Source organism: Nicotiana tomentosiformis, chromosome 5, assembly GCF_000390325.3.
Source record: "Nicotiana tomentosiformis chromosome 5, ASM39032v3, whole genome shotgun sequence".
Taxonomy (NCBI): Eukaryota; Viridiplantae; Streptophyta; class Magnoliopsida; order Solanales; family Solanaceae; genus Nicotiana; species Nicotiana tomentosiformis.
The window spans coordinates 69,589,164-69,604,253 of NC_090816.1; the positions used below are offsets into that span (position 1 = coordinate 69,589,164).

General features: G+C 36.9%; 2 protein-coding genes across 5 annotated transcripts; one reads left to right on the forward strand and one right to left on the reverse strand.

The window, feature by feature from the left end:
* Positions 1–3,429: 3,429 nt before the first annotated feature.
* On the forward strand, positions 3,430–5,484 carry LOC104116377 (uncharacterized). Its single transcript, XM_009627220.4, has one exon. The coding sequence runs from the start codon at positions 3,779–3,781 to the stop codon at positions 5,288–5,290; it is 1,512 nt and encodes a 503-aa protein (XP_009625515.2). The 5' UTR covers positions 3,430–3,778; the 3' UTR covers positions 5,291–5,484.
* A 785-nt stretch (positions 5,485–6,269) lies between these two features.
* On the reverse strand, positions 6,270–9,479 carry LOC104116378 (uncharacterized). 4 transcript variants are annotated; one of them, XR_001973274.3, is made up of 5 exons: positions 9,272–9,458; positions 9,116–9,186; positions 8,682–8,762; positions 8,508–8,573; positions 6,270–6,832 (listed from the first exon to the last, which is right to left on the reverse strand). XR_001973274.3 is itself a non-coding variant. In XM_009627223.4 (4 exons), the coding sequence occupies exons 1-4, from the start codon at positions 9,329–9,331 to the stop codon at positions 6,704–6,706; spliced, it is 336 nt and encodes a 111-aa protein (XP_009625518.1). In that variant the 5' UTR covers positions 9,332–9,479; the 3' UTR covers positions 6,270–6,703. The 4 variants fall into 4 exon arrangements, 1 of the variants encoding a protein (XP_009625518.1); XR_690833.4 differs by having other exon boundaries at positions 9,116–9,456; XR_011407851.1 differs by lacking the exons at positions 9,116–9,186; positions 9,272–9,458 and adding an exon at positions 8,951–9,067.
* Between the last annotated feature and the right edge of the window lie 5,611 nt (positions 9,480–15,090).

Genomic DNA, 15,090 nt, shown 5'->3' on the forward strand with positions numbered 1-15,090 from the left:
TGAGGCGGCATGACCACTTTGTGTGGGAATTATGGTATAGAGATTGTGATTGTGATACACCTCCACCCGCATATATATTGGGGTAAGGCGGCATGACCGCTTTGCGTAGGAATTATGGTATTGTGGGACTGCACCTCCACCCGCTTATATTGGGGTGAGGCGGTGCGACCGCTTTGTGTATAGTTTTGGTATTGTTGTGGCACCACTACCCGCATACATTGGGGTGAGGCGGCATAGCCGCTTTGTGTAGGTTCTTGGTACTGTGGTTATACATCCACCCGCATACATTGAGGTGAGGCGGCAAGGCCGCTTGATTTGAGTTGTGGTACTGAACGTACACCTCCATCTGCATACATTGAGGTGAGGCGGCAGGGCCACTTTGTGTGAAGATGGTTATAGAGGATCTCATCTTAAATCCTATAAATGTTGTTGATAGCTTTTAATAAGCTTGCTATGGTTGAGACGATTATCTATATTATACTATTACCGCACTGGTCCATCATATTCATCTTGTATTTATGAATTCTTAAATTAGTGTTTAGTTTTCATACTAGTACTATTCGACGGTACTAACGTCCCTTTTACTGGGGGCACTGGATCTTTAAATGGATGCAGGTGGTTCCACAGCAGGAGACATTGATCAGTGATAGCAGTACACCTTCTTCCCAGCTGACTTGGTGAGCTCCACTTCATCCCGGGGTCATGTATCTTTTGATCTTTATGTATTATGGTTGAGGTATAGCCGGGGCCTTGTTGCCGGCATTATCATTGTACTCTTCTTTATCTATAGAGGCTACGTAGACATAGTATGGGTTGTGTATTGGTGCTGGGGAAAGACAAACTATGTTATGTTGTGGATGTATTGCTTGTCCATTTGGGACTTTAAATATGATGAAACTATTGAAAATGAATTGGTATTGTAGACATGAACACATTTTCGTCTAATTCATGATAATATGTATTTTCTCTATTCATGGATGAGTTTGGGTAGAATGAAATCTAACAGACTTGCTCGGTCGGGTTCACTCGGTTGAGCACCGGTCGCGCTCCTCGGTTTTGGGACGTGACACTAACATTCTTGCTTAGTTGAATACTGTATTATATTCGTTCATGATAAAATTCAAGACCATAGGAATATAGGGTTGATATATTATGGATAGACGGATAGTATTGTGGGAAAATGCTATTTATATAAACGATCTGGTCAACTAGCAATCATAGATAATTTGGATTAACATATGTAATTACGAACTCAACAGGATTAATAAACTGACCACAACCCTGAAATCTATATCTCCCTAAGTTACGTGTTTAAATTTCGCAATAGTAGTTATAATAGAAAAATCAAACTCTTGATTATCTTGTACAATTAAAATCGACGGACATGGCAAATTAACAAAAAGCAATCGGTGAATCAAGCAATATTCATGTCATTTGGAGAACAAAACTAGGGAAATCTAATAATTTTCTTGCCACTTTTTCCCAACACCAACAACGAGAAACGTTTTCATTTTTTTCTTTAACGATGACGTTTGATCAATTTGCGTACACTTTTATTATTACAACGAGCACTTGAGAATTGTTAGTCAATGTTGATACCAAATATGTTCGCTCCTGAAGTTTAGACGGATGAAAATCCTCAATTGTTTTTTCTCTTTCTCTTTTTCTTCTATCCTTGAACAGTAATCGCAGGATAAGTTATCTCAGGATAAAATAGTAATATTGACAATTCCAATATTAATACAACATACCAAATAGTTAATAAGAAATAATACCAATATAATTAATCTCAACATAACTAATCCTAGTATAACTAATCCCATCATAACTTGTCTTCAAACCAAACAACCCCTAATTTACGTTATTTCAAGAATTATGGTTTTCTTTCAAAGTTTGAAAAAATATAGAATGAACGAAATCAAGTGTTTGAACTACGCTACCAAGAGATGTTGGATCGATGACACCTCGCCAACTTTTAACTAGAGGTCTCGAGTTCAAATTTTGGGAATAAAAAAATTTCTTATAGGAAGTTTCTCCTTTAAATGAAACTTACATAGTGAAAATCCGAATTAGTCGAGTAGTTAATTCCAAATATTAAATGATTAACCTCGGAATAAAAAGTGTTTGAACCGATAAACGGATGAGTTGAAGACGAACTTTATCTTTATATTTAGGTCAAGCAGTTACTTTTCCTATAGTTTATGCGTTGTTAATAGTCTAATTTTGGTTGGTCTTACGTTGAAATATAAGTACCTAAATTCAAATTAGTTCTATCTTCCATTGACCACAATCTCTTCTTCTTTTTCCTTTTCTTCCCCCTTTTTTCCCCTACCAGAATCAGTGGTTAATTGGTTTGCGTGAGTTAATTTTTTTTTACTTCGTTTAGGTAAAATATTCTATCTGATTCTTTGAATTTAGATAATATGATGTTACCTTAAAAAGAAAAGAACTAGCGGAAACCTTCTTATATTGTGACACTCATATTAATCTTATTATATGGTTTAATAGAATATTTTTAATCTGTTACCAAAAGACATAAATATATGACTTAGAACTTTGCTAGAAAAACTAGCTTCTTTGTAATAGTGTCAGCCAGCTTGCGCGTATTTCAACTATTGCATTAAGCACCCGCTTTAAAACTGGTCAAAATTAACCCTCGGTATATAATACAATAGTCGTCTAACTAGGATAAATGGTGTGCTTTTGAGACATTTGGCATGTCCAGAAGTATTTATGTTCAGCAAATTATTAGGTATAAACCCGAAATTTTATTTTGTGAATGCTAAAACTTATATCTTTTGCGTAAACAAACTTTGGTTGATAAATTTTGAATGCTAGAATCTGTCACCGTTATCCTGATAGAAAAGTATGTATTTTGTTCAATCTGCGTACACTTCTATTATTACAACGAGCACTTGATAAATGTTTGTCAATGCTGATACCAAATAATTTTACTCCTGAAAGTTTAGACGGATGAAAATCTTCTATTGTTTTTTCTCCTTCTCTTTTTCTTCTATATATTATGTATATATTCTCGCTACTTACTTTCCTTATTTTTACTTTCTTTATTTTACTTCAATTTCTGGACGAACTGTCAAGCCACCCTCCTTCCGTGAAATGCTTGATTTCTTTTTTCTTGACCTCTGTATTTTTACCTGATTTACAAATATGTAGAATATAGAAAATTAAATAAACGCTTCACTTTAGCTCCAAATAAAATTTCGATGAGTACCATAAAGCCCTCTGATTACCCATAAACGAAATAATCCAAAACCTTCACCTAATACTGCTTTTATCAAACGTTATAGCTAAAAGAATAAACATTTGAGGTTAGCTCTACTCTACTATGTAATAAATCCTTATCAAGTTATAGCTTTGTAACAAGAAGAATTCCATTGCACTTTTGCTGCCTATATTAAGGAAACAGTGTTTTAGGAGTGACAAAAGAAAACAAATAAGAGAAAAGTAAATCGCGCAGTATGGGATACTGTGATTGTCTGGTTGCTCCATGTGACATATCTCATCGCCTCTACACCACTTTGGGCCTTTGGCATTAAAGTCTCCTACTTTGCTTCCCTTTCCCTTTTCACACTAACACACAATCAAAGACCTTACATATTTCTATCACCCCCTTAATTATTCTCCTCTCCCCTCTCCCCTCTCCCAATGGCCACACACTTTTTTAATCATCTTGTCTAAAATTCAGATCTAACTGAGGCTTTAAATTTGGAAAGAAGCCTCGTTAGATTAGAAACAAGAGTCATTGATTTCAGTACATATGGCTCCACTTCCACATTCCTGCAGCTTTACTAAGGTACTTTTAGTACTCTCTCTTGTTTTTGTGTTATTCACTCTTTCATTCTTTTCTGCATATAGTGAGGTCCAACCCCAAAATAATGTTAGAAGCAGAAGAATGTTGGAACTAGAAAATGAGTCAAAGCCAATTAAGAAGAAAACAAATCCAACTTCACTTTCAGCTTCCAAGAACCAAACCAAACTTATTAAATCCTCCAATACTTCTTCCAAGAATCAAACCAAGCAAATCAAGACTTCTTTTTCTAGCTTTGGTTCAACCAAGAACCAAACCAAGCTTTCAAAAACCAAACTTTCCTTTTCTGATTCACAAACCAAGAATAAAAGCAAGCTTGTCAGGCCCAGCTCCAATTCTAGTCCAACCATTACCAAATCAGAGAAACTTGCCTTCAAATCCCAGCTCCTGAAGGTCAATCCAACTTCCTCCAAGCCCTCAAATTCAACCAAAATCAGTTCCTCCACCACCAAGAAATCCTCAGATCTAACCAAAATCAGCTCAAGCTCTTCTCCCAAGAACAAAACAACCAAAGCCACTAAACCCCAATTAGAAAAAGACACCAGTGAATCCAGGTCCATATCCATAACTCCAACTAAAAACCAGCCCACTGACAAAATGACCAAAGCCACTAAAACTCAATTGGGGAAAGACATCAGTGAGCCCAAATCCAAACCCAAAACCCCAATTAATAAAAACCAGCCCACAGACAAAAAACCCAAGACACAACAGACGGCCCAAAAACATTCACGGTACAGCTGGCTTGAAGATGATGAAGAAGATGATTTAATTTCTGGATTCAGAGATTTACCCTCCAAATTCCAAGAAACCCTTTTGCCAGATTTGGAAAGACTTTCAAAGACCTCTAAAGTTTACCTCAACAAAGCAAACAAAGAAATAACAAAAAATTTCAAGCCCTATGTCGGAAACAAATATGCACCAACAATTGCCTCTATTATCTCATTTGCATTCATCTTGATCCCTTTACTAGTTGTTTCTCTCATTTTCAATAAAATCAAAGCCTATTTCTCTCTCCAAAAGCTCTTAATCTTCATCCAAGTTTACCTCTCCATTTACTTCTCCATTCTCTGTCTTTCCTCTTTGGTCACTGGCTTAGAACCTTTGAAGTTTTTCTACGCTACTGCTCAATCCACTTACATTTGCTTACAAGTATTGCAAACTCTTGCTTATGTGCTGTACCTATTGATGCTGCTAATGTATCTGATCTTAGTGTTTTCCACTGAGACTGGGCCCACCACGAAGCTGATTGGGCTGGCCCAAACATTTGTGGGCTTTGCTGTTGGGCTTCATTATTACTTGACGGTGTTTCATAGGGCTGTGCTCCATCAACCACCTAAGACTAGCTGGAGGGTTCATGCCATTTATGCTGCATTCTTCCTTGTCATTTGCCTGGCAACTACTGCTGATAGAAGGAAAAAGGCTTATTTAGTACAAGGTGGCGAGGTTGAGAAAAAAAGCTAAAGATTTTTATTCACCTTTTTTTCTTCTTTGTTTTACTTAATGATCTATAGATTCTATAGTGAGATGGCAAAATCGAAAAAAGAAAGATTTTTGTTGTCTATATATATATATGTGTGTGTGTCTTGCAATCTGTCAGTTGTTAAGATGTTATTAATAATTGATGGAATTCAATTTATGCAATTTTTCCAGATAAATGCACTCCCTTTGTATCACTCTAAACAGTGTTGTTTTATGGCTTGTTTGGATGGTTATTACATATCGTTTTATAATGTAATCCCTCCGTTTCAATTTAAATGATCTAATTTGACACGGCACGAAGTTTAAGAAAAAAATAAAATTTTTGAAACTTGTGGTCTTACAAGCTTAAGAGATAAAAGTTTTGTGGTGCCATGACATTTATGTGGTTATAAAAGTTTCTCATTAAGGGTAAAATGCGTAAAATAAAGAGTTTAAAGTTGAATTATTTCCAAATTTAGAAATGTGTCATTTATTTTAGAACAGACTAAAAAAAAAAATACTTCATCTAATTTGAAACGGAGGAAGTATTATATTATATTATATTATATTATATTATATTATATTGTGTTGTATTGTATTATTTTGATGAATACAACATTTTATATTTTGTATGTTTTTCCGTCATTTCATGATACGATATATTAACAATAATATAAAGAATAAACTTACAATATTACGACTCAATGGCCTTTTATTTCTTTGCTTCATGTTCAAATTCCATCCATTACATACTTTGATTGTGAGTGCATTAAATTTATTTTTCAACTAGTAAATCTATCCGCGCTTCGCGCTGTCATAAACAAATGAATTAACGATTTCTTTTACTTTTTTATAATATAAGAAATGTTAATTAAAAAATAAAAAAGGAAAAATTAAATGCTAATTCATATAAACATTTAGGACATGCAATTCTAATCTTTGGTACACAGTGATGAAAGCTATTCACGTGAAGCTATACGTCGGCCAAATCAAAATTCAAAATCTGCATTTAGACTTTAATCCAATTTGCAAGTTTAGCAGTTTTTATAAGCAAAATAGATATGCAATTTGATAAAGTTCAAAAGCATCTTGAACCCAAGTGGAGGGATAAGGAAATACAATATCAAACTCACGACTTGCTCCTGAGTCTTGTCCTACCTTTAACCTAAATGCTACATGTCTAAATCAAATATACATAAAATAGTCCTCATTGCATGATATCTTCCCACTGCACATCAATCTTGTTGTAAATTCACTTGTCTACTTTTGACTTAACCTGCATTCAGATGAGCTATGCAAGTTTATATTGTTCCTCTTTCTTTTCTTGCCTTCTTTCCCTTTTTAGTTGTTATTTTAGAGCAGCATCGTTAAAACGTGAGAGGACATGTAATAGTATCTTAACACCAAGTTTACACTTCAAGAAAGTACCTTTATGAATTGCTGATCAATTATAAAAAGGAAAATATAAGATTTATAAACATTATATTGGTTATGTCCTGATGTGTTGGTGAAATGAAGAGTGGACGACATACTGAGAGGTAAAATCTGAAATGAAAAGAAACAAATTCAGAGTAAGTTAACAATGCAACTCAAGAAATTGCCCATATATTAGAACAAAGCAAATCAAAGAAAGAGAAGCACAAAGAGCAAAAGGTCACTTGTCTACGATATCTTAAAAAATTGTCTATCCAAATTCGTAATAGAATAGATTCGAGATATCGGGGTTATCTTATTTTCGTTGCATCACTCAGTTCAATTCAATGATTAAAAAACTGAAAATGAGAAATGATAAGGTCGGATAGGAGTTGTAGGGTTGCTGGAACATGGAGCTTTAAGTCATCAAAGAGGCTAAACCATTTAATGAGAAAAAGGTAAAAGAAAAATAAAAAGGAGAAAAAAGATAAATAGATTTCTTAGCCTAAAAGAGGTGTCAAGTCATCAATACTATGACCACAATTATTATTTAATCATCATAGATGCAAATTAACGCATAAATTCTTTCAACAACAGTTTAACAGTAAGCTGGTCAAATATTTCTCTCAACAATTCAAGATAAAGTTGATCAAACGTTCAATCCGGCTTATCATACATATAATAAGGGGCAATAGAGAAAGAAATATAAAAACATCTTCGAAAGCACATGTAGTCACTATGCTTAAAGTGCTCAGAATTTATCCAATGCATAGTATCAAGAATCAAAACAGCATCGAGGGGCAAACAGTACTTTACTGAAATTCCAATGGATTAGGCTTTGAGTTTTCTAAAGACCAAATTGAATGACCAAGGGCATTAATATGACAACAACAAACTTCAGAATATTAACTCCGATGCAAATATAAATAAGTCGCACCTTCAACTCTCCATGTAATATGATACGATAAAGTTAACAATAAATATGTACATGCACACGCATATCGACACTCGTTTCTTTTCTGAATCAAATTAATTGATATGGTGGAAATATGGAGCATACTACACCAGTTACAGTGAATGTCATCTTAATATATATACGTATATATTTTCTCTAAGATATTTTATAAATATATGATTCAAGTCAATGAACGAATACTACATCAGCTCAGAGAAAGACCGGCGCTACTGACATTTAGGAATATTCTTTTGCTCTAGTTTTCTAAGTTTTGAAAAGTGATAACCACAAATACATAGAACACAAAGGTCTTTTGATGGTGGAGCAGAGAAACCGGCAAGATTCACATAACTTATTGCTTTGAGGCCAATAAAACTTACATTAAATTGAAAAATTCTCATTGTCCTACGACCACTGTTTCTTTAGTCAAGTATTATGGAATTGATATTGGAGATCCATACTTCAGTTGAATTAGAATTATTAGTTTCAAGTTTTAACTCGATTTTTAAGTCATTTGAAGGTACATATATTATATTCAGGCTAAGCTATTCAAAAGTGAAATATTTTAACATTTAACAATAAGTGTTAAATATAATTCTCCTAAAAATAATTCTTATATCGTGACTTAAATGTCAGGTTAACAGTAAATATGAACTCCAAGAGTTATATGGATTTTTAATTCCAATAAAACTTGAAAGTAATGACTATCACCTCTGTTACTCAATGATACATTTATGAAATTTTTATATTCATATTCTTTCATCTTTGGACCTTATCATATTATCCAACATATAAAGAGCATGTCAAAGACTATTGTTTCTTTCACCTTTTCATATGAATAAGCGTAGTTACCTGATATTTAACAAATGTTAGAAAACTAATGCTGCCAAAAATCCCAATGAAAGACTTCGTACCGAACTGCAAAATTCAAAAAATTAAAACCAAGAAAAAATATGGAGATAATAACCCGAAAAACAACCCTCAAGAAAAAGTTACATAGACGCAGTCAAAAAGAAAAAGAGATACCATTGAGGACATTTGAATTTGGAGGTCAATTTCCTGAGTCGTAGTTACTGGAGCATCAAGACATATACTCAAGACAACCACCTGCATGAATGACAGAGATTCAATATGAGAAAAAGGAAAAAGGTCCAAATTTCCATTCTCAAGTTCTAATAGAATCCCCAAACCCTCTTTCAAGAGAACCCATTACAATTCCTAATATAAATTACCTTAAAAAATAATCGAACATCTACAAAGAAAGAAAAAGGACTGAAATTTAAGAAAAGAACTACCTCCTCGTGGTTAGAGTGACTAAAATTCCCATGGATTAGGTTTTTCGATTCAAAAGATCAAAGAGAATACCCTAGCACATTACAATTCCTAATATAAATTACCTTAAAAAATAATCGAACATCTACAAAGAAAGAAAAAGGACTGAAATTTAAGAAAAGAACTACCTCCTCGTGGTTAGAGTGGCTAAAATTCCCATGGATTAGGTTTTTCGATTCAAAAGATCAAAGAGAATACCCTAGCACATTAATATAACAACAACAAACTTCACAATCTGACCACAGAAAAATTTGATATTGGTCATTATCATTCCTTATGCTTACTTGAATCTTCTTTGTCCTCAACATTCGTCTCCTCTTTGAATATGAAGAGCATATATGCATATGTGAAAATTGAGAGGATAACGTTTCGAAAACGGGATATTAGCAACCGCTTTGGAAATGGAAATTAAATATATAAAGTGCAACTAAAATTTTTTGTGAAAAGAAGTGGCCCTTCGGGAATAGGAAAGAGTGAAATATAGAGGGAAATGGCAAAAATATGGGAATTTAGATAAATATAAACCGTGGACAGTGAGAAGTGCCACGTCATCACTCTTCTATTTCCCTGAATTATAATTATATATAGATTTGATAGGACTGTTAAATTGATTCCCAATGTCATGTCGTTCTGGGATTTGGACTATTTGGTCTACATCTTATTAATGATTAGATAAGATTGAAGAGAACACTGAAAATGTGACAATCCGATAGGTCGTTTTGAGCACTAGCTTTTATTTTCATGTTCTGAGACCTCCGTTAGCTTTGTTTGATGTTTCTTGATTTGTGTACGTAGTTCGTGTCGCTTTTTGAAAAGCTTTTATGTAAAAATTTGAAGAAAATATGATTTTTGGCTTTAAAAATAACTTGAGTTGACTACGATCAACATTTTGTGAAATGTCCTCGGATCGGTATTTTGACGATTCTGGTAGGTCCGTACCGTGATTTTGGACTTGGGCGTATGTCCGGAATTGAAATTGGAGGTCCCTAGGTTGGTTTGACTCATTTTGCCGAAAATTAGTATTTTGAAAGTTTGGAAATTTGCTAAGTTTGACAGTAAGTTGGCTTCAAGGCTATCGGGTCGGATTTTAATGTTGGAACTTGGTATAAGTCAGTTTTACTATTTAAAACTTGTCTGCAAAATTTGGTGCAATTCGGAGTTGGTTTGACATGATTCGGACGCTTAGATGTGATTCTAGTTGTTCTTGAGTTCTCTTTGAAATTTCATTCATTTTGATGTTCGATTTGTGGTTTTAGATATTATTTTGGTGATTTGATTGCGCGATCGAGTTCGTATGATGTTATTACACTTGTGTGCATGTTTGGTTTAGAGCCCGAGGGGCTCGGATTATTTTTGGACATATTTCAGATGAGTTTGGATAGTATAAGGACTGCTGGTGCAGTGCCCAGTTCTGGTGTCTGGTGCAGATCTCGCATTTGCGATTCTCGCTTTTGCAAATAATTGTTTGCATTTGCGAGTAGGGCCTGGGATTGGGTAACCTTGCATTTGCGAGGAAATTGTTCGCAATTGCAAACTGCCCTGGATCGCTTTTGCGATCACTTGGTCGCATTTGCGATGCCTCGCAACAGTAGAGCATCTTCGCAATTGCGAAGATTTTGGCAGATACCGGAGTTGATTCCAGTAGCGCATAGTGAGATTGCCCGGATATAGCTACTTGTGGATACTTGAGGTATAGCTGCACGACGTACGCAACCCGGAAGTCCCCTTCTATTTAGTCATTGTTGTTTATTTAGATTCAAACAGTTGTGTCTATTCAGACATTTGTTTGTAGTTCTCTAGATGCTCATGTATTCGTGACTCCAGTTTCTGGGATTGTATTTAGATTACGTTGTTCAGTAGTTTATCACTTTATTTCAAACTATTCGGTTGTTATTGTCATCATTTTGGTTGAATTGCTAAAAACTGGTTAATAAATTTAACTAACGTTGGCTTGCCTAGTAAGTGAAATGTTAGGCGTCATCGCGGTCCTTAGGGTGGGAATTCTGGGTTGTGATAAGTTGGTATCAAAGCACTAGGTTGCCTAGGTATCACGAGTCATGAGCAAGTTTGGTAGAGTCTGGAGGATCGGTACAGAGGCGTCTGTACTTATCTTCCAGAGGCTATAAGGCTTTAGGAAAAATTTTACTTCTTTCTTTCTCTATCGTGCGGCTTATTTTCATTATTGAAGTTTGAACCATTCTACTTTTGTTCTCTCGTAGATGGTGAGAACTCGCATAACGTCTACAGTCGGGCAGGAGCCAGAGCCCCTATTGCAGCCACTACCAAGGGTAGGGGCCGAGGTAGAGGAAGAGCTCAGCCTAGAGCACGAGCAACAGCACCCATGGTGGGGCCTCAGATTGATCATGAGGAGGAGGTCCCAGTTCAGACCGCACCAATCAGACCCACTCAGGTCCCAAAGGGATTCATTGTCACTCCCGTACTTCAGGATGCTCTAGTGTGCTTAGTTGGACTCACGGAAAGTGTGGATCAGACCGGGGTATTTCCTATGGCACCAGCTATCTCTCAAGCTGGAGAAGGAGCATAGACTCCCGCCACTCACACTCTAGAGCAGATGGCTCCCTATACCAGACTCCGACAACTCCATTAGTTGGGGTAGTTCAGTCCGTTGTTGCTACATAGCCCGGGGAGAGGCCCGCGATGTCTTCTGAGGGATTAATAAGGTTGGATAAGTTCACCAAGCTATTTACTGTTCACTTTAGCAGTGCACCTTTTTGAGGATCCACGAGATTATGTGGACCGTTGCCACGAGGTGTTACGCAACATGGGTATTGTTAAGACCAATGGGATCGACTTTGTAGTGTTCCAGATGACCGGTTCTGCCAAGAGGTGGTGGCAGGATTTTGAGCGGAGCAGACCAGCTGGTTCACCTTCACTTACCTGGGATGGTTTTTGCAGCTATTTCTGGCAAAGTTTATTCCTTTCATCTGAGAGAGGAGTACCGTAGGTAGTTCGAGGGCCTTTAGCAGGGTGGCATGACCGTCACCCAGTACGAGACAAGATTTGTAGACCTAACCCGACATACAGCTATTTTGATTCCCACTGATAGAGAGAGGGTGAGAAGGTTTACTGATGGCCTTACTTTAGGCATCAGGCTCCAGATGGCCAAGGAGACAAGGGATAATATTTCTTTCCAGAAGGTAGTAGAGATTGCTAGATGGATCGAGATGGTTCATGGTCAAGATAGAGGGATCGTATCTGAGAAGAGGCCTCGTCACTTTGGTGGATTCAGTAGTGCCTTATCTAGAGGCCGGGGTTCTTTTGGTAGAGACCATCCTCCCAGGATGATTCAGTCAACTCTTCAGGTAGCACACGGTGCTTCGGGCGATCGCGGTTCTTATAGGTCTCATCCTGAGCAGCCAGCATTAAGTGCATCTTTAGCTCCTATCAGTGCACCACCACTATAGAGTTACTGCAGTGGTTATCCAGGCCGTCAGGGTCAGTCTCAGCTTCAGCAGCCACAACAACCGAGGGAGTGCTTTGAGTGTGGGGGCACAGGTCACATCAGGAGGTACTGCCCTAGATTGATAAGCAGCAGACCTCAGCAAGGTTCTCATGCCATTATGCTGGCATGGGTTGCTCCACCGCCCACAAAGCCAGCTAGAGGCGGGGGTCAGGCAGCTAGAGGTGGAAGTCAGGTCATTAGAGGTGGTGGGGCTCAACCCCGTTTTTATGCATTTCCAGCTAGACCTGAGGCAGAGTCATCTGACGCCGTCATCTCTAGTATTGTTCCAGTTTGCCATAGAGATGCTTCAATTCTATTTGATATGGTGTCTTTGATGTTATTTTGGGCATGGATTGGCTGTCACCTTATCACGCTATATTGGACTATCACGCCAAGACAGTAACTTTAGCCATGTCGGGGTTGCCTCGATTAGAGTGGAGAAGGACTACTGAACATTCTACTAGCCCAGTTATTTCTTATGTGAAGGCTCAACACATGGTCGAGAAGGGGTGTCTAGCATATTTGGCATATATCCCTGATCCCGGTGCGAAGGTTCATTCTATGGATTCAGTACCAGTTATGCATGAGTTTCCAAAGGTGTTTCCTGTAGATCTGCCGAGGATGCCACCCGATAGAGATATCAACTTCTGTATTGACTTATCTCCGGACACTCAGCCTATTTCTATTCTACCATACCGTATGGCCCCAACTGAGTTGAAGGAATTGAAAGAGTAATTGCAGGATTTTCTTGATAAGGGATTTATTAGACCTAGTGTCTCGCCCTGGAGGTGCACCCGTGTTGTTTGTGAAGAAGAAGGATGGTATGATAAGGATGTGTATTGATTATCGACACTTGGATAAAGTCACTATCAAGAACAAGTATCCCTCGCTGAGGATTGATGACTTATTTAATCAGCTTCAGGGTTCCAAGGTGTTTTGGAAGATTGATTTGAGATATGGCTACCATTAGTTGAAGATTACGGCATCGGATGTCCCTAAGATAGCTTTATGGACTCGGTATGGGCTTTATGAGTTCCTAGTGATGTTATTTGGCTTGACAAATGCCCCAGTAACATTTATGGATTTGATGAACTGGGTATTCAAGCTCTATTTAGATTCTTTTGTGATCGTCTTCATTGATGATATTTTGGTATACTCCGCAGCCGAGAGGAGCAAGAGCGGCATCTTTAAATTGTACTTCAGATCTTGAGATATAGTCAGTTATATGCCAAGTTTTTGATGTGTGAGTTTTGGTTGGATTCAGTTGCCTTTTTGGGTCATGTTGTATCTTTCGAGGTATAAGTGTTACAACCCAAATTCGCATACCATAGATCACGTCGTAAGTTAGTCGATGTAAATCTAAGAAGAGATTATCTTTGAGATGATAAGAAGTTAATCCTATTGGTCTTAAACGATACAAGGGTGTATAAGAGTGGTTAACAAGTATTTGAAGTTAAACGAATCAAGGATGTTGTAACCCGTATTTTCGGGTAACACTAGAGGTGATTAATTGTCCCAAGAGGTCTTGTTTTAATGTATTTGAATCATATAATAACCGCATCATAAGTCTTGAAGTCAAGCAAGTTATGAAACAAAAGTCGATAAAAGTTGTCGCAACTTAGGTTTATAATTTTACTTAAACTTTAGGTCAAATGTTACTGCGTTTTTCTCCCAATGTGCTTGGAATTATGGGGTGATATACCTATCAAATTGAAGATCTATGAGTCTAGTTTCCAACTCATTAAACCGTTCGTCGATACGATCTCGGAATAGAGAGATATTCGCATTTTCGCGAGAGTGCGCCAAGCTGCTCTCTATGGGGCCCACAAAGGCGGTTTAAGACATATGGACATATATAAGATACCTCAACCCCATTTTAAGTCATTATTTTTCAGTATATTCAGACCTTATAACCCTAAAAACAGTCTCTCAAGGTTCTCTCATGATCCAAGACCCAAACAAAGGGCAAACAACATAAATCAAATGTCGGGAATCCCGTGGCGCAAGTAAGTTTCTTGTTCTTCTTGTTGTTGCTGATTTTTGTGTTGTTCCAGCTCGTGTGGGAGGTTGTTTTAAGTGTTTTATGTCCTGTAAATACACCTTAAAGTTTTTAATATCAACCCTAGGTGATTTCAAGTCTTCTAAAGTAATTCTAGTGCCGAAAAACCCGAATTAATTGCTAGTTTCACTTCCTTGTTCTTGTGGCAGAATTGAAGGGATATTTCGTGGAAAATTAAGGTCAAATTGGAGTTGTTCTTTCTGTTTAAAGGTAAGGAACCTCTTACTCTATATATATTTAAGATTATCCAAGTTGCAGCTAAGTCGTTGAAGCTAGAACTTGTGAAATATATATCGAAAAGCTTGGTAGTAATGTTGTTGGTTGGTGGACTGTTTTGGAGGCTCAATATGATTATTAATGATGTTGTTTGGGCTGTTTGGTGATTGTATTGACTTGTGGGAAGTCATATAAATAGGGGAGGTGCTGTCCGTTTCATCGTAAAATAGGTTGTGGTTGATACATAATAGTTACGACGCTTAAACGATAATGATAGTGTCATTTGTCTTATTGTAGACTAAGGAATCGTGATATTTGCATAGCTTGAGGTTGGGCAGTATATACAAGGTATGTGAGTCTATCCC